Source organism: Engystomops pustulosus, chromosome 2 (genome assembly GCF_040894005.1).
Source record: "Engystomops pustulosus chromosome 2, aEngPut4.maternal, whole genome shotgun sequence".
Lineage (NCBI taxonomy): Eukaryota > Metazoa > Chordata > Amphibia > Anura > Leptodactylidae > Engystomops > Engystomops pustulosus.
In genome coordinates this window covers 241,953,387-241,981,297 of record NC_092412.1, presented here as the reverse complement: position 1 = coordinate 241,981,297, position 27,911 = coordinate 241,953,387, and the positions used below count along the sequence as shown (strand labels likewise).

Sequence of the window (27,911 nt, the reverse complement as noted above, 5' to 3'; positions counted from 1 at the left end):
AAAAGTTGCAAAAATGGCGCAAAAATGGCAAAAGTCGCTAAAAATAGACAATATGCCTAGCTGAAATAACAATACATGACCCCCAGTGATATCCAACATGTTTATGATTTTTTCAAAATTATTATTTTTGTGCCACTTCTAGAGAAAGAATTAGAATTTTTCAGTTTTTTACATTTCTTTTTTATTTAATTTTTCTTGTAGACCCCCAATCAGGGTACTTTAACCCTAGGAGGTCTGATCATTTCTACCATATACAGCTGTAATCACAATTTTACTGATGACCTGTTACAGTGTGTCACCGCCACACTGTAACAGTTCTCCAGAAATGACGAGCCCTGAAGTCTCACATTGATTCTTTGATGACAGGTGACAGATCGTCGTCCCCTCTCCCCTCCCCCCCCCCAATGACGTCATAGGTGGTCAGGAACCCTACCTAGTATGTCACGTGTCATTAAGGTAGCTCTCCAAGGTAGCCCTGCCCCTTCTGAAAGTCACATCATCAATAAATGGTGCACACAAAAACTATACCAAAAAGAAAAAAAAAACACTTTATTTCTGACAGTATTCTACATCACGTTATACATCTTAAAATCTTCAAAAAGTGCGACGCTATCTCTATCATCGTCTTACGGCTGCACAAAGGAAGAAGAATCTGCTGTAACAGATATAGTTATAGTGCAATCCAGAGCAGAAGCAAACAAACGCATAGCAAACTATACAGGCGGAAAACTAGATATAGGCAGTAAAAAAAAAAAATGTATACATTCTCATCTGAACGTTAAATTAAGGCACATTTATTATTCTTAAACAAAAATAAAATTTCAAAGAAAAATAAGTTTTTTTTTTTTGATTAGCAAGTTGGAATCATTTTCAATGACATAAGGGTTGTACACGCCAATACCAGTGACTGGGCTGGGTAAGATTTGGACACAAGGGGGCAACAATTTCATTTTGATTAATTATATAAATAATTTTTTTTGTATGTAATTTTTGTTAGTTTTTTTACTATGGATTTGCCAGATTTTTTGTCTGCTGGGTAAAAATTCGAGGATGCATTCTCAGATTAAAAATAATAAAAAAAATATTGACTTAAAGGAACTTTCCAGGTCTAAAAATATGAAAGCCCTGTGTCAAAAAGAGCAGTTACATTTGGTTTTATGTCAGTGAAGTTTAGCTGCTATATAATACATCCACGGACAGGTGGGGGGGGGCGCTGTTCTGTGAAGAGAGCCGGCATGGTCTCCTTAATCCTGACTATTTCCCATAGGAAACACAGGACCCGTGATAAATTAATGTTGGGTGGAAGGTAGGGAGGGGTTGTAACTGTTGGGACCCAGACCGGTCACAAGCATTGGGGAACCTATGTCCACTGTTACCACTGTCCAATGGTGGTCACGGACATGTTATGCCATTCTGTTCCAGCTCTATGGAACTAATGGACCTTCAACCAAGTACAGGACCCGTGATAAATTAATGTTGAGAGGAAGGTAGGGAGGGGTTGTAACTGTTGGGACCCAGACCGGTCACAAGCATTGGGGGCCCTATGTCCACTGTTACAATATAATGGTGGTCACGCACATGTTATGCCATTCCATTCAAGCTCTATGGAACTAATGGACCATCAACCAAGTAGTGTGACTTCCAGTACCTCCAATTCTCATGACCGGTGGTGGGCCTAGCAGACAGACCATACAATTATCAATTATCTTGTGAACAGGTGATACCTGGTTTTCGTATTTTGACCCCTTTCACTGCCTGTCCTAAGAATGGTGGCTATGTAGACCATCCCATGAGATATCACTGGTAGTGGAGTGCACAAGCCTTAACACTTTAAATAAATACAACAAAAATTAAAGGACTGCACCATCAAAACGGCTTACATTTCTTATTGACTGACACCATTTTGCAGTAGGCTCTGGTTTTGGGTCATGAAGAGAACAGTCTATGCTTAGTAGATACCTGGTTGCCTTATGTAGAAACCATTTCTTCTCTAGTATAATCTGATGTAGATTCATGTCGTGAAAACTTCTCAAGTCCTTGGTGTGACATCTATAATTTCTTAGCTAGTTTTGACTACATGGTCAGCATAGACCAGTAGAGGTCCAGAATATACAATGACGGGCTTTGGTTCTGAGATGATAACGGTCTCAGCATAAAGTCTGTATAGGACAACCAATCAGATCTTGGCAGTAGATCAGTTCTAAATTTCACTGATGGGCCCAAAGTATCCAAGTCTCAACGGCAACACCTTAATGTTCTGGAGGAGAACGTTGGTTCCTCTGCTCCAATCATAATCTACCCTATTCACGCTTGGCGAGATATTGAACTTTGGAAGTAAGAAGACACATTACATCCAATAAGATCTGAAGGCATCAGGCACGGAGAACCTAAAAATGCCTGGGTAAGTAGAACCTTGAAGGAAGAGGAATCAATCCAAATTTTCAAATGTTCTAACATTCTATGTAGCTTAGAAAATATTTTCACATTTTTAGTGTGTATGGATACTACGATATCAAGATCTACTCAGACAACTATGATATAGGCCTCACTGATATAAAACCATCTAAGGCTCAAGGTCATATTGTGACTGTACCCCTAGTTTTAGATGGAGGCACATGGAGATTTATAGATATTTATCCATACTGTACAAATCCTGACGTGTCCTGAAGATGTGAATTAGGCCAAACTTTCCTCAAGGCGCACCTTGAAAAGTTTATTACAACATATGAAGGATAAGATCTATTGGAAGAAAAATAAATAGAACTCATATACAGGCCGTCCCCTACTTAAGAACACCTGACTTACAGACAACCCCTAGTTACAAAGGGATCTCTGGATGTTGGGAATTTACTGTACTTAGTCTTAGGCTACTATAAAAACAGTTATAACAGTTATGAAATGTGTCTGTAATGAAGCTTTAGTGTTAATCCTGGTTCTTATGACAATCCAACATTTTTAAAATCCAATTGCAACAAAGAACAAATAAAATTTTGACTCGGGTTACAATTATAAAACATACAGTTCCGACTTACATACAAATTCAACTTAAAGAACCTATCTTGTACGTAACCCGGGGACTGCCTGTATTATCAAAAATTCTAAAATCTGGAACAGAAATGAAATTGTTCTCCAGAACCATGATGGTTCAATCAGTCTATGATAGATAGTTATTGGAGAAACTGGTCTCATTGCGGATCACAACCAATCAGATCTCAGCTTTCTTTTATGCAACTGCTTCGTAAAGGTGAAATCTAATCTCTGACTGGATCGCTATGAACGGCAAGGCCCATTTCGATCTAAAGGGGGGCAGAGGCAGCCATTACACTTAGGCCCTGCCAGAAACCCAAAAGCCCCTGCACCACATAAGAAAACACCAGCATTAGAAATGGAACATTGTGGTTAAAGACCCTATCACAAATTTTGTCTCGAGGGCCCAGGAACTCCAAATTTGGGCTCCAAAGCCAGAATCCGATAGGTCGTTACTAGCATTCCCCTCATATTTAATACCTACCTGCACTTTTTACTACTTTACAGCTGTTTTAAGGCATATATATGTATAGATTATATAGAACTAATGAAAAATATGGTCTTCTATTTCTAGTCAGTTGCCTATTGCAATAACTTTATCGCTTGTAAGGGTTAACATTACGACACCTCGGACGCCGCGTCTGTTCTATGTTAGGCCACACAATATGATATAGCAATAAATTGCTTTATATACACGTACGACAGTTCCTTTAACATGCATGCACTGTTTAGCCTGTGTAAAAATAGCTACTAGTACAACGCGAGCTGCAATGTCTTTCCCGGCAGAGAAGTTTCCAAGAGACGACTGATCTCCTTCACCGTCACAATGTCATCGTCCTCAGTGGGAAGATACCCAGCAAGTCACAGCTCAACTACTTCCCCCGATCCAGATTAAAGCACAAAAATCCTGTTTTCTCCTCAAAATAGGGTTGATTACATTTCTTCCATGTAAAAATAGATATTTTTCAAGTCATATAGTATCCGCAATGGAGTATCTGCCATCCAGGTAAGCCAGGAGCTAAAATGGCCGCCATCGCAAAATGTCTTCTCAAATCACAAAGGACTTTGTGTGCTTGAAATCCTGAAAAAAAAAGGAAAGAGACCATTTTTAATTGAGATTTTATGCAGTTCCTCCTACATCTTATGCCTTTTCCTGTTGCTTTCAGAGCCCCCACAAGCCTTGGTGCACCGGTCCTCCTATGATGAGGTCACGTCAATCCACATGACCTTTGCAGCCAATCAGTGGCCTAAGAAGTCTTGTGTCCTAACAAGGAAATGAATGGCCGCAGGGGTCACAGGGATGTGTGGTAGGTCATTGATGAAGCAAATTACGGTGAATAATAAAGAATATGCTAAAAAAAATAAATGAATACTCAGCTGCTAAAGCCGGTTATCTTTATAGTAAAGATAACTGGCTCTAGCAGGTGAGTATCAACCATATTTTCTAAGGTTCCCACTGTTCTTATATATTTTTTCCCCCACAGAAACTGTAGCTGCTTAAAACGGACATGGACCCCCACTGATCTAATTTTGATAGGTTATCCCAAGGATAGGTAAGAGGCAGATTCCCCTTCTGTATTCAGGCCAACATCTTTTTTACCGGGCTACTTGATCCTAAAAATACAGAGCCACCCAGTTGAAATATTGAATAAGGACATAGAGTGACGTATAGGACATGTGCACCCCATAAGCATCAGATCTTCCCACGTTTAGATGATGTTACTTACATTTTCGGCCTGCGTTGCTGCATTGGGTTCTTTCCTGTAGACAGGAAAAAAAACATATTTGAGATACTAAAACCTAAATGCAAACATTTGCAATGTATATAATATATCTATAACACAGATACATATACTCCTACATGTTAGCACTGCGGAACTATATACACACCACAAACATGGCAGCTGATGTATAGTCATCAAAGACCCTCGCCACCGGGACATCACATCTAAGCCCACACATAACCACCACACTGAAGGAGTCACCGCTCTCATCCCCTCCAATCCAAGACGATATTTTAGAAATACATAAATGACATTTTTATGTCCAAAACGTCTATACAAAGCTTCATTTTCCATGGTTACAGACTACACGCAAGTCCTGTGTAGTCAGACCCCGTATCTACCTCTACTTCCATCTACCTTCTCTTTACTCTTTGTCAGCGATGTCTTGAATGAAAGAGACAGATTATACTACAGAGGATGTGTTTGTAGTCTGTTGCCATGGAGACACATCTGCACAGCAGCAAGACCGTATTACTTTTTGTCCATTTTTTTAAAAAATTATATGCGGAACAGCTATTGATCCACTAATGATCTGCCACATGGATCAGCTACAATGTAAATTCCTAATATACCGTAGAAGGAACTATTTCCTTTAAACAGTTGATGTATATACTGTGTACTAAACCATCTTTCTTATTAAATGTATGTCTAATTTAATAATTTCTAATATTTTCTGATATTGTTGTCCTGGCGTCATGCATTCACCATCCACAGCTATTATATTCCACAGTTAAAACATCAATTCAGGTAAAAATTTGATGTAAAAAAAGTAAAAAAAAATTACTTACTTTGATTTTCTACCTGTAAGGAAACAAACAAAAAGGAGTTAAAGGGATCATGTGACGCAACTCATCACCAACCATACATAGAACTTACAATCAACTAATATATAATACTAATAAAGAACTAGTAAGTAATGAAACAATTATAGACCACTTAAGAAATAACAAATATAGGCAGTCCCCGGGTTACATAGAGGATAGGGTCAGAGGCGTAACTACAGTGGTAGCAGCCATAGTAGCCGCTATGGGGCCCGCAGTGTCAGGGGGCCCCGTCATCCGACCTGACACAATAAAGAATGGAGAATGTGCACCATTATATCTATATTGTACTGCACATGTCCAGCATAATATGTATATAACATATACTGTGATGTATATATGCAGTATCTGTGATATGTGTATATGGTGTCTGTATACACTGTATGTGAGTATGTTGCATATGGCACTGTATGGATGTGTTTATCCGCATGTGTGACTATACTAATATGTATATTTTTTAAGTGGGAAGGGGGGCCCCATGCAGTAGCCTGCCTGGGGGCCCGGTCTCTACGAGTTACGCCACTGGATAGGGTCCATAGGTTTGTTCTTAAGTCGAATTTGTATGCAAGTTGAAACTGTATATTTTATCATTGTAGCGCCAGACAAAACATTTTTTTGCCCAGTGACAGTTGGAGTTTCAAAATTTCTTGCTGTAATTGGACCAAGGATTATCAATAAAGCTTCATTACAGACACCTTACAGCTGATCATTACAATCTGGGACCATAGTAACATCCAGAGAGGTCTCCAGAGGTCACAGGGGTCTGTCTGTAACTAGGGGTCGTATGTAAGTCAGGTGTTCTTAAGTAGGGGACCGCCTGTAATTGTGTATAGTTGTGTATTTATGCACTATATATCGGTACAGTTTAGACACTATGGGGCAGATTTGTCAAGCTGTCTGAAAGTCAGAATATTTCTAGTTGCCCATGGCAACCAATCACAGCTCCCCTTTAAAATATTCATGAGCACTAGTAAAATGAAAGCTCAGCTGTGAGTGGTTGTCATGGGCAACTAGAAATATTCTGACTTTCAGACAGCTTGACAAATCTGCCCCTATGTGATGTCATTTTGGTGGAATTTTTTTTTTTTGCAACATTTTTTTCCCCCCAAAGCAGGACATGACACGTTGTGCTGCCTCCAGCAGGGGGCGCCAGTCACTAATGTAACACAAAGCGGAACAGAACAAGCAGATTCCAAAACAGAAGGATTGGCTAATGACACCTCTGGAGGACGGAAATCTTGGAGTTCCTGTCAAGTTTTTTGTACCAAGATATTTTCGCAGAATAGAACAAACCGCAAAGTAAATAAACACGGCGGTCCCAAGCGGCACACAGCTACACCGCAAGGAGATGTGCATTGTGGGACATGGGGATAAGACGTCATATTGTGACCAATATGGGGAGGGTCTCATGACCCTACAAGAGCCATGTCATAGGTAACCCGCACCAGATTATCATTATTATTGCAGGATTATTCCAGATGATCAATGTATGATTGTGGGGACCACTGATCAGTAGATGGGGGTCAATCGCGACCACCTTAGCCAGAGATATATTTATGGACACTTTGGTAGAAACCAAGCTTTCCCAAATCCATCATTTACACACAAAGGAGTTATTGTATATACAATATTTATAATAAGTATAATACGTGAAATGCTGTAAAAGATAGATAGATAGATAGATAGATAGATAGATATGAGATAGATAGATATGAGATAGATAGATATGAGATAGATAGATATGAGATAGATAGATAGATAGGAGATAGATAGATAGATAGATAGATAGATAGATAGATAGATATGAGATAGATAGATAGATAGATAGATAGGAGATAGATAGATAGATAGATAGATATGAGATAGATAGATAGATAGATAGATAGATAGATAGGAGATAGATAGATAGATGGGAGATAGATAGATAGATAGATATGAGATAGATAGATAGATAGATAGATAGGAGATAGATAGATAGATGGGAGATAGATAGATAGATAGATGATAGATAGATATGAGATAGATAGATAGATAGATAGATAGATGTGAGATAGATAGATATGAGATAGATAGATGATAGATAGATAGATAGATAGATAGATAGATGTGAGATAGATAGATTTGAGATAGATAGATAGATGTGAGATAGATATATAAATAGATAGATAGATAGATAGATGTGAGATAGATATATAGATATAGATAGATAGATAGATAGATAGATAGATAGATAGATAGATACATATAGATAGAAAGATAGATAAATAGATAGATATAGATGTGTGCCCCCCTCGTACATAACGGGGAACTACATAATGAAAACATAAATTAAGCACAAAGCGTTGACGCCCTGAGATACAGATGTGATGCCAAACTACACACAAAGGCAGGAAACGGGCAGCGGAGCCGTCAATGAGCGTCCACTCGGCAGGGGAGATCCGAGTGTAAGGCTGTGATGTATTCTGGGAGACCTTAAAGCAGGAATGCTAGGAAACAGGAGGAAGGGTCTGCCCTGTACACTGTACATGGTGACAGGGGGAGAAGATGTTTTAGTTTAATGTCTTCAGAGAAAGCATCTGATGGAGTTTTACTGCTCGGGTTCAGTAACTCAGCACAGTCCTGCTACTGCTCAGTGTATGGATATGACGTCTGCAGTGACTACTGACACCCAACGCTCTGACAATACTGTTTTGATCATAGAAAGCTGTGGCCTGTGTTAGGTACATTCCCTGGAGAGCTGTGAATGTTGTAAGTAGTGACAGGACTGTGAAAAGTGAAGTTATAATCCAGAACTTCAGCAGCTCAGGGCGGCTCTATCACCCTGAAGAGCTTTCTGCTTTTTGAAATCAACTGTTCCACAGCTCCTCCCATCTGCACTGAATGACTGCTGTAAGTATCCAACCAAAATCCTGAGGGGAGGGGCCGTGGAACAGTTTATTCCAAAGAGCAGAAAGCTCTTCAGGCTGCAAGACCCACCCATAGCACCTGCAGGAGCTGCAAACCTGGATTAAAAATGCACTTTTCACAGCCCTGCTGCTACTTGCTACACACAAAGATATAATTACACAGATCTCCACATCTGCAGTATATCTTCACTTTAACTTGGAGCACGGCAGTGCTAGACATAGCTCCATGTGCTGTGCAGTGGCCTGAAATGGTACTGCAGGTTTCTCAAATTCACTTTGAAAGATGGAGAGAGCTCATTTTGGACCACTGGATTCTACAAATTCTGCCACCTGACTTGCTTGTTCAGGATGCCAGGTATTTAGAGCCCCCCTGATCCGATAGCCTAACCCTTTAGGTTGTGATGCTGGACTGGCTATGGGTGCTGGATCTGGATGGACCACAGCTTACATATGTGCTAAAGAACAAATCCTCTATAGAACAATTCCGAAAATTCTGAAAATCAGTTGCTGCTGATAAGTTGGTGACTCTAAGGGTGGAGTAAGAACGACTGATGGCCCATCACCTCGGTTCTGCTCCTCTCCAGGGAACGTAACAGATCTGGCAAGTAGAACCGGACTCCTAATTGTTATCTACAGATTCTCCCCCATCCTCAGAGTTTCCGGTTTCTTGAGCATTTGCCCAGAAAGTCAACGCTCCCATCCAAGTGACCTGCCATGCCCTTCCAAGGCGGGAGGGAAAACGCTTACTCAGCAGTCCTGACAGCGCATCCCTATGATGGAGCTTCTCAGGGCTTGCACTATGTATTACCAATGACACAAGCTGATTTAAAGGAAACCTCCGCCAATTCATTACCGGGCATCCAGTCAGCTTTTCTATGTCCGGCAATAAGCCAATTGTGAAATGATGATTAATGAGCATTTTATAGAAATGAGATCCACATCCCGCAGAACAATGAGCTGGAGGGATGTATGACACAGCCACAAACCCTGAGCACAATGTATAGGAAGCAGGCAGGGAGTCATGTCCATAGACTATCTGCTCTGCGGTTTTATTGTCTTCATCAGATACAGGGGCTTAACTACAGTGGTAGCAGCCATAGCAGCTGCTATGGGGCCCACAGTATCATGGGGGCCCCCGCATCTGGGATATATGCTGTGAATATGCTGTATGTGTGTATTTTTGATGTGTATATGCTCTAAATGTGAATGTGTATGTGATGTGTATTTGCTGTATGTCTGTGTATATGGTGTTTATACACTGTATATTTTTTACGAGGTATGTGGCTCCCATTCAGAAGTTCGCTATAGGGCCCTACCTCTCCTAGTTACGCCCTGTAAAAGTTTTACTTTTACATTAAAACTTTCTGTTAACATCAAGTCAATAGGTTTCCCAGATTTATATTACTATTGGAGGAAAGTATCATTAAAAAATCAGACTACACACAGTCGTTGTCTGTTACCATGGAGACACATCGCCCTGCAACATAATAACAAACAGACAAGAGAATAGAAGCCTCCAGTTCTGGCCTCGCCATCAAACTCAGGAGAAACCCTGATGGAACCTAAAATATGGAATTAGACTTACCGGTAATTCGGTTTCCACTAGTGACCATGACGGCCCCCACCTGGAGGATGCTCCTATATCCTGTAGGGACAGGAAGCGCAAGAGATTAAAAGCTCCTCCCTAGCACCCAACACCAGTGTCTACCAAAGTACCACCCGGAAGGATGCAAGTGCAAGGAATTTCACATAGAACCATCTCCAAGAAGGAAGAAAGGGAGGGAAATAATGGGGGGCCGTCATGGTCACTAGTGGAAACCGAATTACCGGTAAGTCTAATTCCATATTTCCACCACGTTCCATGACGGCCCCCACCTGGAGACTTACCAGATTACCCCATTATTTGGGAGGGACCACCGCCTGCAGGATTTTCCTGCCGAATGCCAGGTCCTCCTGGGAGGCAATATCCAACCGATAGTGCTTTGCAAATGTCGAGGAACTTGACCACGTTGCTGCTCGGCATATTTGGTCCAGAGATGCACCCCTTTTTTCGGCCCAGGATGTCGCCATGGCCCTAGTGGAATGGGCTTTAATATCCCCCGGAAGGGAAGTGTTTGTGGTCTTGTAGCAGAGAGATATAGTGGATTTTATCCATCTGGCTAAGGTTGCCTTTGAGGCTTTCAACCCTCTATTCTTTCCCCCAAAGTTAACTAGTAAACTGGAATCTTTACACCACTCTTTTGTTGCTTCTAAGTAAAAGAGAACACATCTCCTAACATCTAAGGTTTGCCACTTCCTTTCCCGTTCAGATTTAGGATTAGCACAGAAGGAGGGAAGAATAATTTCCTGTTTACGGTGGAATTCAGACACAACTTTAGGGAGGAAGAGGGGATCTAGTTTGAGAATTATTTTGTCATCTAAGATATTTAAAAAGGGTTCTCTGCGAGAGAGGGCCTGGATTTCACCCAATCTGCGTGCTGTGGTAATTGCTATCAGGAAGATAGTTTTAAATGTGAGGATTTTTATGTTTGCAGAATCCAGAGGCTCAAAGGGGGGCTCTGTGAGAATATTCAGGACCAGAGAGAGATCCCAAGAAGGGACTGGGTTGTGTATACGTGGTTTAATACGGGAACAGCCCTTAATGAATCTCCTGATCCATCTGTGATCTGCTAAGGGAAGGTCAAAATATATACTTAAAGCCGAAATCTGGACCTTAAGGGTGCTTGGTTTAAGACCTAGAGAAAACCCAGCCTGTAAGAAATCTAAAATTTGGCCTAAATTTGGATTTTCTGGAGAAGGAGGATAATCCCCACACCAAGTACAGAATTTTTTCCAGATCTTGGCATAAATAGCGTTAGTCACTGGTTTCCTGCTTGCTTGAATAGTGTCGATCACTCCGGTAGAAAGGCCTTTGGTCATTAGGTATGCCCTCTCAGGATCCAGGCCGTAAGCTTTAGATGTCGCACGTCCTGATGAAACAGTGGACCCTGTAGAAGAAGATCCTGACGATAAGGAAGATGAACAGGATTATCTATAGCTAGTTCCTGAATAACCGGGAACCAACTTCTTTTTGGCCAGAATGGAGCAATAAGGATTAATAATGCCCGTTCTGATCTTAGTTTCTGCAAGATTTTGGGAATTAGAGGTATGGGAGGGAAGGCATAGACTAACCCCGACCCCCATGTATGACTGAAGGCATCTAACCCCGTAGGAGAGCCCCTATGATCTAAAGAAAAGTATTTAGGGGATTTATTATTTAGATAGGTTGCGAAAAGATCTAAGGTTGGGGTCCCCCAGATCTGACAGATTTCCCCGAAAGTTTGTGGGTTTAAAGACCATTCATGAGGATCTAATGTAACCCGGCTTAAGAAGTCTGCTTCTATATTTTCTGTACCTTTGAGATGGATAGCTGAGAGGGATAGAAAGTGTGTTTCTGCCCACCTAAAAATTTGATGTGATAACTCAGACAAAGATTTAGACTTTGTGCCCCCTTGCCTGCGCAAATAAGCTACTGTAGTAGTGTTATCAGAGAGGATTCTTATGTGTTGATTTTTTATATGCAAGTGGCCCTTTTTGAATGTTTCTAGGACTGCCTTTAACTCCCGAAAGTTTGAGGACCTAGAACAAGTCTGGCTGTCCCACTGACCCTGAAAATAGTGGCCTGCCAACGCAGCCCCCCAACCTGACAGGCTTGCGTCTGTTTGGATTGTTAAGATTGGGTTTGGATTCCACCAAACTCCCTTCTTTAAGTTTATGGGATTCTTCCACCAGGAAAGTGAATGTTTGACTAAAAGGGGAATCTTTACCTTGTGGTCTAGATGTAGAGGGTTTTTGTCCCACACCCGGATAGTCCAAGCCTGCATAGTCCTTGTGTGGTTTTGAGCCCAAGACACGCACTGGATACAGGACGTCAGAAGGCCCAGAAGACTCAGAGCTGCTCGAATGCTGCACGACTCTTTCCTCTGGAAGAGACTTATGTTTTCCTTTATTTTTTGGATCTTTTCTAACGGTAGGAAAGAACTCTGCTTCACGGAATCTAGTTTTACCCCTAGAAATTTTTTCACCATCTCTGGTTTTAAATCTGATTTTTTCCTGTTTATAACCCAACCTAAGTCCTGGAGGAGACCTATGACTAACTGAAGGTGGGTCTTTAGGTCTGATTTGGTCTTTGCAACTAGAAGAAGGTCGTCTAGGTAGGGAACTATAATTATGCCCTTCAATCTTAGGTGGGCCACTACCTCTGCCATAATTTTTGTAAAAATACGGGGTGCCGAAGAGATCCCGAATGGTAGGGCTTTGAACTGAAAATGAAGTATTTTTCCCCCCGGGGAACGAACTGTGAATCTTAGGTATTTTTGGTGATCCTGGCAAATAGGGACGTGATAGTACGCGTCTTTTAGATCGATCGTACAAAGAAAATAATTTTTTCCTATCAAGGGGGTCGCTGACTTTATCGACTCCATCTTGAAGTGTTTGTACTTTATAAATTTGTTTAGTTTTTTTAGATTTATAATTAGACGGTAAGACCCATTGGGTTTTTTTATCAAAAAGAGAGGGGAATAAAATCCTTCCCCTTTTTCTATCTCCTGGACTGGAACAATCACATCCATCCGAAGCAATTGTTGGATGTTGGTCCAGAGATGGAGAGTTTGACTTTCTGGCAGATTTGGGTTCTGAAAATGTTGTGGGGGAATATGGAGAAACTCTACCCTGTAACCTGACTGGATGGTCTGGAGAATCCAAGGGTTTTGGCAGATTTTTTCCCATTCGGGCCTGAAATGGGAAAGTCTCCCCCCCACCTGTACGTCATTGTTTCCTCTGCTTGTGGTCGGGGTTAGAGAAAAACCCTCGACCTGCGCCTCCTTTTGTGTAGCTCCATCTACCTGTCTTTCCTTTGCCCCTAAAGGGAGGTTTCTCTTCCCTGGAGGAACGAAAGGGAAAGGGAAAGGGAGGTTTTTTAGGGGGAATTCTATTAATCGGAAACCCCTTTTTTCTGTCTGCAGCATTTTCTAGTATAGAGTCTAATTCGCTGCCAAACAAAAATTCACCTTGGAATGGGATACCGCAGAGCATAGACTTAGATTTCGTATCCCCACCCCACTGTTTTAGCCAGAGAGATCTCCGGACAGAATTGGTCAAGGCCGCCTCTTTGGCCGAAAACCTTAAAGCTTCAGCAGAAGCATCTGCTAAAAAGGCTGTGGCAGATTTGAGGAGGGGTAAAGACTCTATAATGGAATCCCTAGAGGTTTTATTTACCAGGTGTGATTCCAATTCTGACAACCAAAAATATAAAGTCCTGGCGACAGAAGTGGAGGCAATGTTGGTTTTAATATTTAAAGAAGACGTCTCCCAAGCCCTTTTAAGTAAGGCATCAGATTTACGGTCAAGGGGGTCTTTTAATTGGGCACTATCTTCAAATGGGAGATCCGTCTTTTTTACTACTTTAGCCACTTGAATGTCGACTTTAGGTATTTCCTCCCATAAAGTATTGTCCTCAAATTGTAATCTATTTCGGAATTCTTTGGGGATAGAAATTCTTTTTTCTGGCTCCTTCCATTCTGATAACACTAAGTCTTTTAGTGTGTCAATTACAGGAAAGAAACTTTTCTTTCTGTATTTGAGTCCCCCAAAGAGATCACTCTGTACAGAGGTTGGTTCAGACACATCCTCTATTTCTAGTGTGTTTCTCAAGGCTTTTAATAAGCTGTCTAGATCCTCGGACGCAAACAAATACTTTGTGTGCCCCTGATCTTTTGAATGTCCCCCCTCTAGACTTTCTTCCGGTCTATCATCTAAAGAACAGGAAGGGAAATCTGAGTCTTGATCAGAAGAGGAAGACTGAACGTATCTAGGTTTTTTCCTAGGTGGTTCGGGTAAATGAGCAGCAATAGAGGAGGAAACTTCTTCCTTTATTGCGGACCTTATTTCGTCCATTAATGACGACCTTTCCTCTTTTAAAATTTTGGTCAGACAATCTGAACACAGGCTTTTCCTATAGTCCTCAGGTAATTTAGAACTACATAAGCCACATCTTTTAGAGGGTTTTTTAAGGGGTTTATCTCTCTCTCTCTGTTCTTTCTCTTTAGGTTCTTTCTGCTCTTTTCCCTAAGAGAAGCATACATGATAACAGTTAATAACAGGTATGAAATGTATGGTGAGAGAGAAGAGGACAGCCCAGGGCTTGTACTTACGGGTACCAGGACCTGGAACAGGTTGGATGCGTCATCAGCCATTTTGCTGGAAGCACCAGAGCCACCGACTAGGTTTTCCTTCCAGGAACGCTTAAATTTGATTTTCTCCCGCGTTCTGGAGAGGCTCGTCCCTCCTCCCCCTTCCGGTTCAAACCGGAAGCGATCGGGCTCCTGGACTGCGCATGCGTCCACGGAGCCGGCTTTCGGGTCCGCCCCCAATGACGCGACCCTGTCGCTCTGACGTGTATACCGGAAGTCGCATCTGCGGCCGACTTCCGGTACGCGGCCATCCCGGACCACGCACACAAGCAGCACGTGCGCGCGCGCACGTAATCTTACTGGAGCCGGAACTCCTCACCGCCGAGGACAGATGCCCCTCACACACCGGTCCTCCAGCAGAGAAAGGGCCCCAGCACAGGTACCGCTGCATGTCCCCCCGCAACCACCCAGCATTGGTCTCCCGGGACCGTTGGTTGGGCTGGCAGAACGGGGGGCGGGGAGGAGGTACATTTGGTGTTCCCCCCACTTGGTTGTGAGGCGGAACCCATTAAAGTAAAAAGTAAAAAAGTAAAAAAGTAAAAAGTAAAAGAAATCTCGTGTCTCCCTAGGGAGACTCTCTTGCATCCTATATCCCGAAGGGACAGGAAGACACTGGTGTTGGGTGCTAGGGAGGAGCTTTTAATCTCTTGCGCTTCCTGTCCCTACAGGATATAGGAGCATCCTCCAGGTGGGGGCCGTCATGGAACGTGGTGGAAAGTCAAGATTTTACAAAAACCAACAACAAATATTTCCGTTGACAAGTCCTCTAAACCAATAGTCACAAAGTGTCCCCAAACAATCCTGACCCTGGAACATGACAATGCACAATGCAAGTCACAAGGAAACCTCCATCCATGCCTTTTATTCTCCAATACTATTAATACAAGCGGCCGCACCCCATTCCCAGGGTAATGCTATCTGCAACTAATTATAACCCTGGAACATTGTGCGGCACCGCTCCCTCCATGCAGGAACATCACACTGCACCTTTACTCAGAAATAGTGGAACTAATACATATAGACCGGACATGGGGGGAAGAATCTACCTACATATCTATATGTATCTGCATAACTCTACATACATCTACCATATGTATCTCATATTATATATATATATATATATATATATATATATATATATATATATCCCATATATACTCGAGTATAAGCCTAGTTTTTCAGCACAAAAAAATGTGCTGAAAACCCAAACTCGTCTTATACTCGAGTTAAAAAAAATATAGGTTTTTAGGTTTTTGTAGTAAAATTAGGGGCCTCGGCTTATACTTGGGCAGGCTTACACTCGAGTGTATACGGTATATCTATGTATCTTCCTACCTACCTGAATGCAAAGCCGTAGATCGCAGGGCAAAAGGGTCACATTAGTAAATCCAATTTCTGGATGTGTATTATAAGAGGAACCAAGGATTCATAGATAAAAACAGATTTATATTGTAGGGGGGCAGCTGGACTTACTAATACTCTAGTACAGCCACTTACCTGAGAAATATCCCCTCCTCTGTGCATAGCAGATCCCACAGCTACAGAAGACAATAACCATAGAGACGATCACCACCGCCGCTATGATTCCTGCTAAATTCAAGTCATCTGCAAGACAGGAAACAAATGCTCAGTGCGAGTCCCCTGATATCTAAATGTGGGGCAGAGAGAGAAATCTGTCAGTGGCCCCCAGGCTGTTCTCTGGCAGTGGCAGAATATGGCAGCCGGTGGTCTCAGGACAGATTTGCATGGATGCTACACAGGATTACAAATACTCGTAGCCCGGGGTGACATTATGTACATTCAATAACTGCATCATAGCTTCATGGGTGTGGATATGTTTGCAAAAATTTTCTCCAAAATGAGGCAGCCTATATTTAAATATTTTTATGGCCTTTACAGCGATTGGTCTGTATGGTAACAGACTACAGACATACTACTGTGTGTAGTCTGATCCTTTCATCTGTCCCAAGTTTTTGCCCCATGCAGCGGGAGAAGCGGCAGTGAAGTGATACACGATTACAGGGCCAGATTACACACAGGATTACAGGGCCAGAATACACACAGGATTACAGGGCCAGATTACACACAGTATTACAGGGCCAGGTTACACACAGTATTACAGGGCCAGGTTACACACAGTATTACAGGGCCAGGTTACACACAGTATTACAGGGCCAGGTTACACACAGGTCTACAGGGCCAGATTACACACAGGTCTACAGGGCCAGATTACACACAGGTCTACAGGGCCAGATTACACACAGGTCTACAGGGCCAGATTACACACAGGTCTACAGGGCCAGATTACACACAGGTCTACAGGGCCAGATTACACACAGGATTTGTTCCTATAATACTTACAATAAGAAAAAAAAACAACAACCGTAAATAGGAACATGAATAAAAATTGTTGAAAAAAGCCTAATAAATAATCTGGTGTAAAAGGTAATTTTCGGATGACACATTCCCTTTAAGTATATAAATTCCTTTATCCTTGCATCTGTGGGTTGGTAATAATCATAAAAAAGTATAAAAACTATCACTTGTAAGGCAAATCAAGAATTCGGAATGTTAGAAATTCTATCATTGCCATAGAAACCATCTGCCGCTGGCGGCTACTTACCGACTTGCATTCTCTTTGCCGGACACCTCTGCGGTTTTCCGATCTTATTATTGGCCTCGCAGTAATATTCGCCCGTATCCTCCTTTGTTACTGTATTAAAGTGCTGCAAGAAGAGACAGATTGTGATTTACACAGATCAATAGTCCCTGCTGCTAATTAATATGGTGACATGTCAATTCCAGGCCGTGGAGTAATGCGGCTACTGCTGACCGCGACAATGATCAGATACATTCCGCATTATAAGGAATCTACGCTACGGAGACTTTAATGGGGTCTCAGACATCACCATATGGTCAGGTCCCAGCAGGGTGATGGTGGATGTGCGGAGGTAAAATTCTTGTTTTATAACTAAGACATCAAGACCAACTTAGCAAACTTTCAAAATAGTTCAAGACTCCCATTAGAAATAAAAGCTGAGCTGTGATTGGTTGCCTTGAGCAACAGGCACTATTTTGTTTTTGCCGGATTCATACATGTCCACCAGGTGTTATCCCACCAATATAATTCATTCCCTATCCTGTGGATCCCGGAGGTGAGATTCCCCAGAAGTTGGGCAACAGAGGATCGAAAGTCTTCCCCGATGAATGGAGCTCCGATAACCGCAGTCGTAACACGATCTCCATTTAAGTCTATGGGTCTGCCAAGGTGGAGATACAACACAGTAGCATTCTCCTGCTCGTTGGATAGGAAATGAGTTACATTGGTAGGAGAACCTCTTAAGGTTGATAGTTGATCCTCAATATTGCACTCCTGGCACAGCAGCTCAGGCCTATTCACTTAAATAGGGATAAGCTGAAATACAAGACAAATCTCATGGGCAGGTTAATCTCATAAGTATTAGTCCTTTTAGGAATTAAGAACAACTGATCTCTGAGCATGGGGCCCCTAAGGTTGTAGACAGCCGTAGACTTCCACTGTAGTGGCCACTGCTGGGGAAATGTAGTATTACACGACCACCGTTCAAGTGAATGGTCATGTCTGTAGTGCAAGGGTGGGTCATGTCCTGCTTATAGGGAGCTGCTGGTACAAAGAAAGTCTCAATTGTAACTCAAGTCTTGATGGGAGCATTTATAATGTCTATATACTGTAACAAGGCATGGAGTAAGTTTCAGTAAGAGAACTCTTTAAATTCTAAACTGATCACTGACATATAGTCTTTGTGACTAGATCCAATTAATAAAACATAAGTACAAGCAGTCCCCGGGTTACGTACAAGATAGGGTCCATAGGTTTGTTCTTAAGTCGAATTTGTATGTAAGTCAAAACTGTATATTTTATCATTGTAGATCCACATTTTTTTTTGTCCCAGTGACAATCGGAGTTTCAAATTTTTTTGCTGTATTTGGACCAAGGATTAGACACCTTACAGCTGATCATAGCAGTCTGGGACTATAGTAACATCCAGAGAGCTTCACCAGGGATCACAGGGGGCAGAGGGGTCCGTCTGTAACTAGGGGTCATCTGTAAGTCAGGTGTCCTTAAGTAGGGGACCGCCTGAATATAAGTAAAGTTCATAAGGCAAAGTCACTTGAGGACCAATTCACCAAATATATACATCACATAGGCTGACATAAGGAAGACCTCTGCTCAGGCGTTTGGCCACAGAGGATAAGAAGCGGATCACAGTTCCAGCACCTTGCAAGCAATGTGATAAATATATCGAGTTATGCGAGTTGCTCAGGATATGTTCTCTTTAGGTTTGCTCTTTTATTTAGTTCTTGCCAGTTGCCTTGTATGTTCTGCCGCACCCGTCGAGCCTGGTGAAGCCGGGGGTGAAGGTCAAAAATAAACTCTTAGAATGTCTGATGTATAACATTTAGAGCAATAGACTTGGTCAGCAAAAGCCATATGGATCTGTAATTTGTATAGCTGGTGACCATTTTGTATGCCGTGGTATCCACCATAAAGCGGGATATCCCACAAAATGTAGGTGATGCCACTAATAAGGTACATCCACCAATGTGAAATATGCCAATGTGTGGAGAAGTTGGGTTGACCTCTTCATTAGGTACATCCTGGACATTTATGGCAGCTTCATAGTGTGGCCTTGGTGGTTCTCTATTCACATACAAAGTCAGTAGTGAGAGCCTTCTATGTCTGGCCACCACTCCATACATGGAGGCCATGAGAAAGAGATATACATCTACTGGAAATATAAAAATGTTCCATGATGCCCTATAGAAGTACCTATCAAGGAGACCTCATGAAGACTTCAAAGTTTTTAAACACATCTACCAAAATGTGTCTTCAATTAAACCACACGTCTGTAGGAGGGACGGTCTTCAAAAGCTTTTTAAGGCATAGGGACCCCAAAAGGAAGGGCCTTATTTGGACCCTCATCTATGGGCAAGAGCAAGAGCCAGCTACGCATGTGGAAAGGCCACCAAGCCAGGACAGGTTTAGGTTGAAAAAATCTGATATGTGTTGAGGGTGACAACATCTTAACCCACCACAAATAGGGGTGTCTTTATCAGGTAGGGGGTCACTGGGTGCGAGAGTTCACAAAATGGAGGTGGATAGGTGGAAAGTTCTCTCCATGACCTCTGATCAGTAATCGGGAGGACTTTTATTGTAACTGAATAAGAAGTACATTACAAATGTAATTAATCAACAATGTTCCTCCACGCTGAGCTTCCAGCTCCACCTTTAGTCCACCAACATGGAGGTAATCATAGACGGCAATGACAGACACATACACACAACATACTTACCAGCGTTCCCGTGGTTTTATCCACTTTATACGATGCATTGACTGCCTTGGCGCTCAGTTCTATGGCGAGGCCATTCTTGAACCACTTGTACTCGGAAGCCGGATTTCCTTCTTTCTCCCGACATTTTAGCTCCACCGCGCTGCCGCTCATGGCCGAGCTGGGAATATCACACGCTGGGATGCTAGGCGCAACTGTTTATCAAGGAAATACTAATTAATGGTTTGTAAAATATGAAATAATCTATTTCCATGATAGTTCTGTGACTAGACGGTTCCCCATTCTTTTCCAACCAATGGGAATCCTGCTGTTTGGACCAGCATTCATCTAAGATGATGAGTGAAAAATTGAAATTCGGTGGAAAGGAGTGGTCTTTTAGACAATCTATTTTCATTGGATGCTTAACAACCCCACCACCACCGATAACCAAACCCGGTTTCCCTCCACTTGGACCCTCAGCCTTATTCTGTGAAGGAGCCTGACACTACTGCCTATACTGGAGAGAATCACAAAGAGTTCTAAAGAACCTGCACTAGAAAGGGTCGCTGGGAGATGTGTGAGCTTTGAGAGAAAAGGCAAAAAGTTTGGAAAACTGTAGGAAAATAACACTGACGGCAACAACGTTACTGAAATATATTGTATAAAATATTGTATGTAACTACAATCTTAAGAACGGCGCCCAAACATAAACCTTCGCTCCGAGGTACAAAGCTGCACTAGATGCCACCACCCTCCACCGAGACCGTTTCCCATCATACAGCCATTGTTGTTTTAGCCCAGGATGCTCTGAACAAAAATATTTGCTCATCTGAAAATAACATTTATAAAAGACCTAGAAGATAAATGAAGCTTGGCCCTGTGATGTCTCGGCAGGCTCCCAATGAAAAATGGCGGCGCATTCATAAGCTTGGTATGTTTATATTTTTAATAAAATACCCCTCCCCCTTGTATTTTTAGAGAATGGTTTCCTCTGCAGCTCATGAAAGAGCAGCAGGCAACATAAATATTTATTTTAGGAGGGATATAGTCAGAATCAAAGTCAAGTTACTCTGAGCTTTTTGTCTGTAAACCGTCAGGGGGAAGACAACAGATAAAAGTATTACATCCTGTAGTAGTAGAACAAAAACTGCAGAGCCCGTATGTTATGACATCACAGCGGGTCCCATTACGTAACAGGCCCTTCCCACTCCAAATATAATGCGTCACTCTTGTCATATGAGACAGAGAAACTTTTCAAATCTGAAGTAGTATACAAGCTAGAGAGAAGCTGAGCTCTGTAGTATATACAGGATTATAGGGTTAGAAGCTGGATTTCTGTTTACAAGGAGTAAATCCTAAAAGAACTCCTAGGAGAGGCAGCGAGAGTCCTGATTATACCAGGATTGTGGGTGGAGAAATCAAGATTCGCAATGTCAATCACTGTGTGTGGGCGGAATAATCAGGGCATTGACTGTCAACCACAGTGTATGGGAGGAGTAATTGGGATTTGTCCCATCAATCATTGTTTATGGGAGGAGTAATCAGGACTCTCATTTTCAATCACTGCATGTGGGCAGGGTATTCAGGAATATTTAAAGGTGGGGTAATCAGGGGTTTCCTCCTCAACCACTATGTGTGGGAGGAGTAATTTGGACTTTTCCCATCAATCACTGTGTGTGGGAGTGGTAATCAAGACTCTCACTGTCAATCACTGTGTGTGGGTGGAGTAATCAGGACTCACTGTCAATCACTGTGTGTGGGTGGAGTAATCAGGACTCTCACTGTCAATCACTGTGTGTGGGTGGGGTAATCAGGACTCTCACTGTCAATCACTGTGTGTGGGTGGAGTAATCAGGACTCTCACTGTCAAATCACTGTGTGTGGGAGTGGTAATCAGGACTCTCACTGTCAATCACTGTGTGTGGGTGGAGTAATCAGGACTCTCACTGTCAATCACTGTGTGTGGGTGGAGTAATCAGGACTCTCATTATATGCGAGTAGAGTCATCAGGACTATCACTGTTTCTAGATGTCCTAACAGGATTTACTCTACTTTTTACTGTGGAATCCTGCACCAAATCATATAAATGTATATAGTTAAGGTCTTCCCCTTCTTATAATCCTGCTTTCAAATCATACAAAAAAGTTTCACAGACTGCATACTGTTTCAGTCTTATTTGGCTATAATGATGACAGGTACATCTGTGCATCCTCATAAATACTGCTGTATCTCACCATATGCTGGAGTTGGGGGGTGAGTGCCCTTTAAATCTTTACCAGCTTGTATCACTCAGACATATAAGACTGTTTTGTTCAATTCATCTTGTTTTTTTCACTTCCAAGGCAGAATGATAGGTGATTTCCTTTCTGCATGAACTGCCAGCATTTCCATTATGTGATGAAGTGCTCTTCGGGGTGATGTGTTTTTGGAAGGGGTCTCTGTACATGAAGCAGACTGGTGGTTGACAACTCTAATTGAATTTCACATCATCAGGCAGATACTAGGATCCCATCTGAGTGTAAATGATACTTTAATGTTCACCTTTAGGCACCACCTGACACTTTACATATAGTAATAATCTACCTATAAAAGTGCACTATCTATGTAAATGTGCAATGTTGTTGATATTATGATTCTAAGCTAAAGCCTGAATGCTCCAGAGCTGAAATCATAATTCTGTTAATAAGTAGACAGATCTCTGCAGAACTACCTGTATGCAATGGGACGGTGAGTTTTTGTAGTGACTGTGTAGACTTTGCAGAGCAGAAATTGTTATTCTATTGCAGACACTGAACCAGCAAGGGGTGCAGGAGTGGTATGATTATGATATGGATGAAATAGCTGTATCAAATCATAGACCAGTGTATTTCTTAGTGTCCTTCATGTGTTTTGATCAAATCACATTGGGGCACATTTACTAAGGGTCAGCAGCCGCAAATCCGTCGGGTTTTTCCCGAATATTTCCACATTGCGCTGTATTTCACGAGATTGTGGCGCACGCGATCGATTTTTGGCGCAATCGCGGCGACTTTCTCGCGACAGAAATCGGGAGGCGTGGCCACCGGACAACCCGAAGGATTCGGAAAAACCGCAGAATTTAAAAAGCCATTTGTGTCGCAAGATCAAGCACTCACATACACCAGAAAAAAGCAGGTGAACTCCAGCGGACCTCGGCGCAGCAGCGACACCTGGTGAATATCGGCGCACGGACCTTAGTGAATCCCAGCAGAACCCAAATCAGCGTCGGAGAACCCGCCGCTGGATCGCGACTGGACCGGGTAAGTAAATGTGCCCCATTGTGTTACATTATGTGAGTTCAAATTCACATCAGTTTAACAAAAATTTTGCACAAAGGACCAATCAAAAAATGACACAGTTTCACTGCCACATGTGAACTACATCCTTAAAGGGATCTGTCCACAGGTTTGACCATGCTTTAGACAGTGTTCGATGCTATCCCTGTGTAACATAGCTTTGTGTGTATTGTTAGTAGCAGCAGGAGTGTGAAAATGCATTTGTGTTCCAGGATTGCAGCTTTTCCAAGGTCAGTGTCCTCACACTTCTGTACTCTTAGATCTTTCCACGGATATGCCCCAGAGTGTCTCTCCTCTTCTCTGTGCAAAACTGTAGCAGGCTTCTGGTTGGATATTACAGCAGTCATGCAGAAGATGAGAGGGGATGTTCAATGCTGAGAGCTAAGAGCACAGCAGTATGAGGAAACGGTTCCAGAGCACTTAGAGAACCTAAAACTCTGTTTTGCATGGTTCCTTTAATGGGCATCTACCACCAGAATGAAGGACTGTATGCAAATGAGCCTGAGGGGCTCCAAGCTTCATAGGCATTGATGGAGCCTGGAGCCCCTTAGGGCTTATTTGCATACAGTCTGGTGGTAGATGTCCTTTAAGCTCCATTGATACCACAGCTCCCAGTATTCTCCACTAGATGACAGGAGTTGTAGTCCTCTCCACAGATAAAACACAACTGCAGGAAAACATTTGCCAGGACGATTGTATCTTTCTGTCCAACAAGTTAGAAGGGAGATTAACAGAAAAAAAAGGAACAAATAAAAAAAATATATATTTTCCTGGATAAAAAACAAAAAGGAAAACTGCCAACCCAGAGACTAAAACCAGATTAGATTTCACGTATTTGAAGACGGAGAAAAAGCTTTAAAAGATTTGCGCCTGACGTTTTATTGCCGGAGGAGCACAATGGTATTCGGTCATGTAAAAAGATACCATAAACAAAGGTTGTAATGGTGAACGCGCTGTACTCTGATCCTTCATTGGAAACGTCTGCTCGCATTCAAACAGAACACAGATGTAGCATTTGAGATCTGACATCTGGTTGAAAAACCAAATAACGTCCCATTCACACCACTGCAATGGGGCCGTAATCACCCATAGATTTCAATGGCTCCAGGTCACACTGCGGTGCTTCTGCCTATGGAGGGAGGAGGGTTAAAGAGCGCTTACTCCTCCCCCCTCCTCCTCCTGGCCCTGTGCTTGCTGGGGGTCCGGGCATGCACACGGCTGTTTGAATGAGCCCTAAAAAGACGTCTTCAGAGGAGGTCATTTGCAGCTGGAAAAGTCTACTGCAGAATTTACTATCAGTTGTAACAGTAGGTCGCCAACTACTTGTAAATTGTGGCCACACTTAAAGCGTAACAAAATACTTGAAGCTATTTTTTCATTTCAGAAATGAACACAGTAAGTGATCGTAGTAAACTTTGTGATATACTACAAAAAGGGAAAAAAAGCTTCTTTGTCACTTGTTTTGCTACTTTCTTCTCCTGTAGTGAGCAGTGCATTTGTAATCCTTCTTGAAGGCACTCTGTCACTTAAATGTAGAAAGAGACCCTTTTATCTGAAAAGTTGTCAAGGGTGCTCATGGGTCGCGGGCTCACCTGTGCTCCTCCATGTGTCCCTGCGCCCTGCAGTTCCGATTCACTTGTCCCCGCTACCGTTTCCAATCCGGTGGCTATGCGCTCACGTCCCCGACACGTGAGCGTGTGCCCGTTTTGGAAAATTTAAAGGGCCAGCGCACCGTTAATTGGCGCTGGACATACCCAGAATCCTTTATATACCAGCCTCTTCCTCCCGTTGTGACCCTGGACCTGTTCCTCTTTACACTCCTCCGCTGCCAGCCCTGACCTTCTGTTCTGCCTCTGACACAGAACCTTTGCCGCCTGTCTTGACCTCCTGCCTGCCCCCGACTACGAACCTGCCTTGCGTTTCTGTACCTCGCCTTGGCAGCCAACGCTGTGGAACAACCTGATGGTACCGCGCAGCAGCAAGTCTGACCCGTTTTGCGGCGGGCTCTGGTGAAAACCGGGTGCTACTTAGACTCCGGTCCCAGGTGTCGGCTTACGTCATCGTCTGAGGTGGTCCAGTGGGTCCAATACCCCTGGTGCCTGACACAAGCTAAACGAAGCAGATATTAATCAGGTACCGTGCTGCTCTATGCAAAGTCTGCGGCACTGCTGAAAATAGCCGAGCACAACAGCTGGAGTCTGTTTTGTTTCCTTGAAAGTGTGCCACTAGTGTTCTGGTCTGGTATTGCAGCTTATTTCAATTCAAGTGAATAAGATTAAAGGGCACCTGTCATCAGGTCTGTGTCACTAGTCCTGTCACCTCTACCTGTTGGAGCAGCTCACAAGGATCCCATCCCAGCCTTTATCTAGTTATTTCATACATTATTCATTATAAAATCATCTATTCTTTATCATGTAAATGAGGCTGGTCACATGGTCAGAGGCAGTGATGTCCCCCTGTTACTCCTCCCCTCTCCTCCCCCTGCTCATGTCTGTGTGTAATGTATAGTAAAGCATGGCTAGTGTGTGTGCTGCATCTGCTGACATGCTGCATCCTCCTAATACACAGAGACACAGACATCAGCTACCTGACATGTCCTGCTGTAACATGGCTGCAGGGGGCGTGGCCACCAGCAAGCACATGGAGCAGCCATCACATCATTATACAGCCTCACATCATTATACAGGCTGTCAGTCATGCACTGGGGGTGTGGCTGTGCCTCCCACTCAGTTTGAATATGCTAATGCTTCATTGGACATCTCACAGGTCATTTGCATGCAGCTTTAGGACCTCATTGCTTAGGTTTGCAGGCATGTAGAGGGACAATGAAGGGATAGAGACAATGCTCTCTAATGGCAGTTTATGAAAATATATTTAGTTTAGGGGGGTTATTTTGCATGACGGGTTCTCTTTAAGGCCCATTCCAAGGACTGGAATGGAACCACAAGTGCACTATATACTAGGCATCTGTTCAGGAATCCCGGAAAGCTGGGTGATAACCTGAAGTTAATAATTGCACCCCTTCATGCGGTTGTAGATATTACAAGCCCGAGGAGCAGCAGTTCCATCCACTGATCATTTTCTGCAGCTGTTTGAGGAATTTTGGCCACACTTTTCCTCACCGGAATGATTCACGTCAGAGTTATTTGAGGACATTCATCTTTTTTACCAGTGTTTCCATCACAGAATCTTCAAGGGAGTTGAGATGTGGATAAGATTTTGCTTATACCGTATATATATATGAGGTGCAAATAATAAAGTCTCAAGCTAAAAAAACTCCTTACTGAGGATGATATTATGTTTAGGGTTTATACATATACCTCTAGTATTATGTATGATGGATCGGGCCACTAGGGGGCATAGTTTGGCATGTCTTTTGATGGTTATAATGCCCGGGCCCCTGATTGGTGGGAGTGATTTTATAAGCTGTGCGGTGGGTTACTATGGCACTACCCGTCTGTTCCATGGAATGCCGGGCAGAGAATGCCGAGGTTACTGCAGTCACAACACAAAGCAGCTGGAGACCTACAACGAACGGGCAGCTCCGACCTGGGCCGGGGGAATATACCGATATACTACATGAGCAATCACACCCCAAATACAACTGCAAAACCTCCTACACCATTGTTGAAATCAGTGCTGGCATCTCTGGGGGTTTTAGGGCCCCTACAAATTGTCCCTAGCCTTCGGGAAGTCTTGGCTGAGCTGATGCTCTCGTACACTATTTTCATCATTTCCATAGAGGTGAAGAAGCTTTGTAAAGGGAGTCAGCAGTTTTTCGTAGGGAGTGGGGAGAACCCCTGAAAAGGGGGGCAGCAATTTTGATAGGGGATGAGGAGAACCCATGTAAAGGGAGTCAACATTTTTGATAAGGGGTAAGTATAACCCTTTTAAAAGGGGGTCAGCAGCTTTCATAAGGGGTGGAGAGAACCTTTGTAAAGGAAGTCAGCAGTTTTTCGGTAATGTAGGACCTTTGTTAAGTGATACAGCAGTTTTTATGGGGGCGAGGAGAAAATTTGTAAAGGGAGTCTGCTGTTTATTGGTAGTGTAGAACCTCTGATAAGGAATACAGGAGTTTTATTAGGGGTGGGAAACATTTGTTAAGAGAGTCAGCAGTTTTGACAGGGGATGGGGAGAACCTTTGTAAAGGGATTCCGCGGTTTTGATACTGGGTGGGGAAACTTTGTAAAGGGAGTCATCAGCTTTGATAGATGATGGGAGAACCCTTGTAAAGGGAGTTAGCAGTTTTCATAGGGAGTGGGAGAACCCTTGTAAAGGGAGTCAGCAGTTTTGATAGGGGATGGGGGAACTTTTGTAAAGAGATTCAGCAGTTTTGATAAGGGAGGCTCTGTAAGAGGAGTCACAAGTTTGGGTAAGGATAGGGATAACCCTTTTAAAGGGAGTTAGCAGTTTTGATAAGGGGTAAGGATGACCCTGTTAAAGGGAGTCAGCAGTTTTGATAGGGGGTTAGAGAGCCCCTCTAAAGGGAGTCAGCAATTTTGATGTGGGTGGGATTGAC

The 27,911-nt window shown here is 42.8% G+C and overlaps 2 protein-coding genes across 2 annotated transcripts in view; both read right to left on the bottom strand.

Moving 5' to 3' along the window:
* Positions 1-528: 528 nt before the first annotated feature.
* Positions 529-27,911, bottom strand: part of JAM2 (junctional adhesion molecule 2) — a 71,225-nt gene continuing 43,842 nt past the window's right edge. The window contains exons 5-10 of the mRNA XM_072138591.1: positions 20,103-20,293; positions 17,392-17,494; positions 16,266-16,373; positions 5,600-5,612; positions 4,755-4,788; positions 529-4,108 (exon numbers count right to left, since the gene is read on the bottom strand). Coding sequence (XP_071994692.1) covers positions 4,076-4,108; positions 4,755-4,788; positions 5,600-5,612; positions 16,266-16,373; positions 17,392-17,494; positions 20,103-20,293 — 482 coding nt within the window. The 3' untranslated portion in view covers positions 529-4,075. The remainder of the gene's footprint in view (positions 4,109-4,754; positions 4,789-5,599; positions 5,613-16,265; positions 16,374-17,391; positions 17,495-20,102; positions 20,294-27,911) is intronic.
* On the bottom strand, positions 10,254-13,305 carry LOC140119498 (uncharacterized). The gene is made up of 2 exons (XM_072138590.1): positions 12,345-13,305; positions 10,254-11,525 (listed from the first exon to the last, which is right to left on the bottom strand). The coding sequence occupies exons 1-2, from the start codon at positions 13,303-13,305 to the stop codon at positions 10,438-10,440; spliced, it is 2,049 nt and encodes a 682-aa protein (XP_071994691.1). The 3' UTR covers positions 10,254-10,437.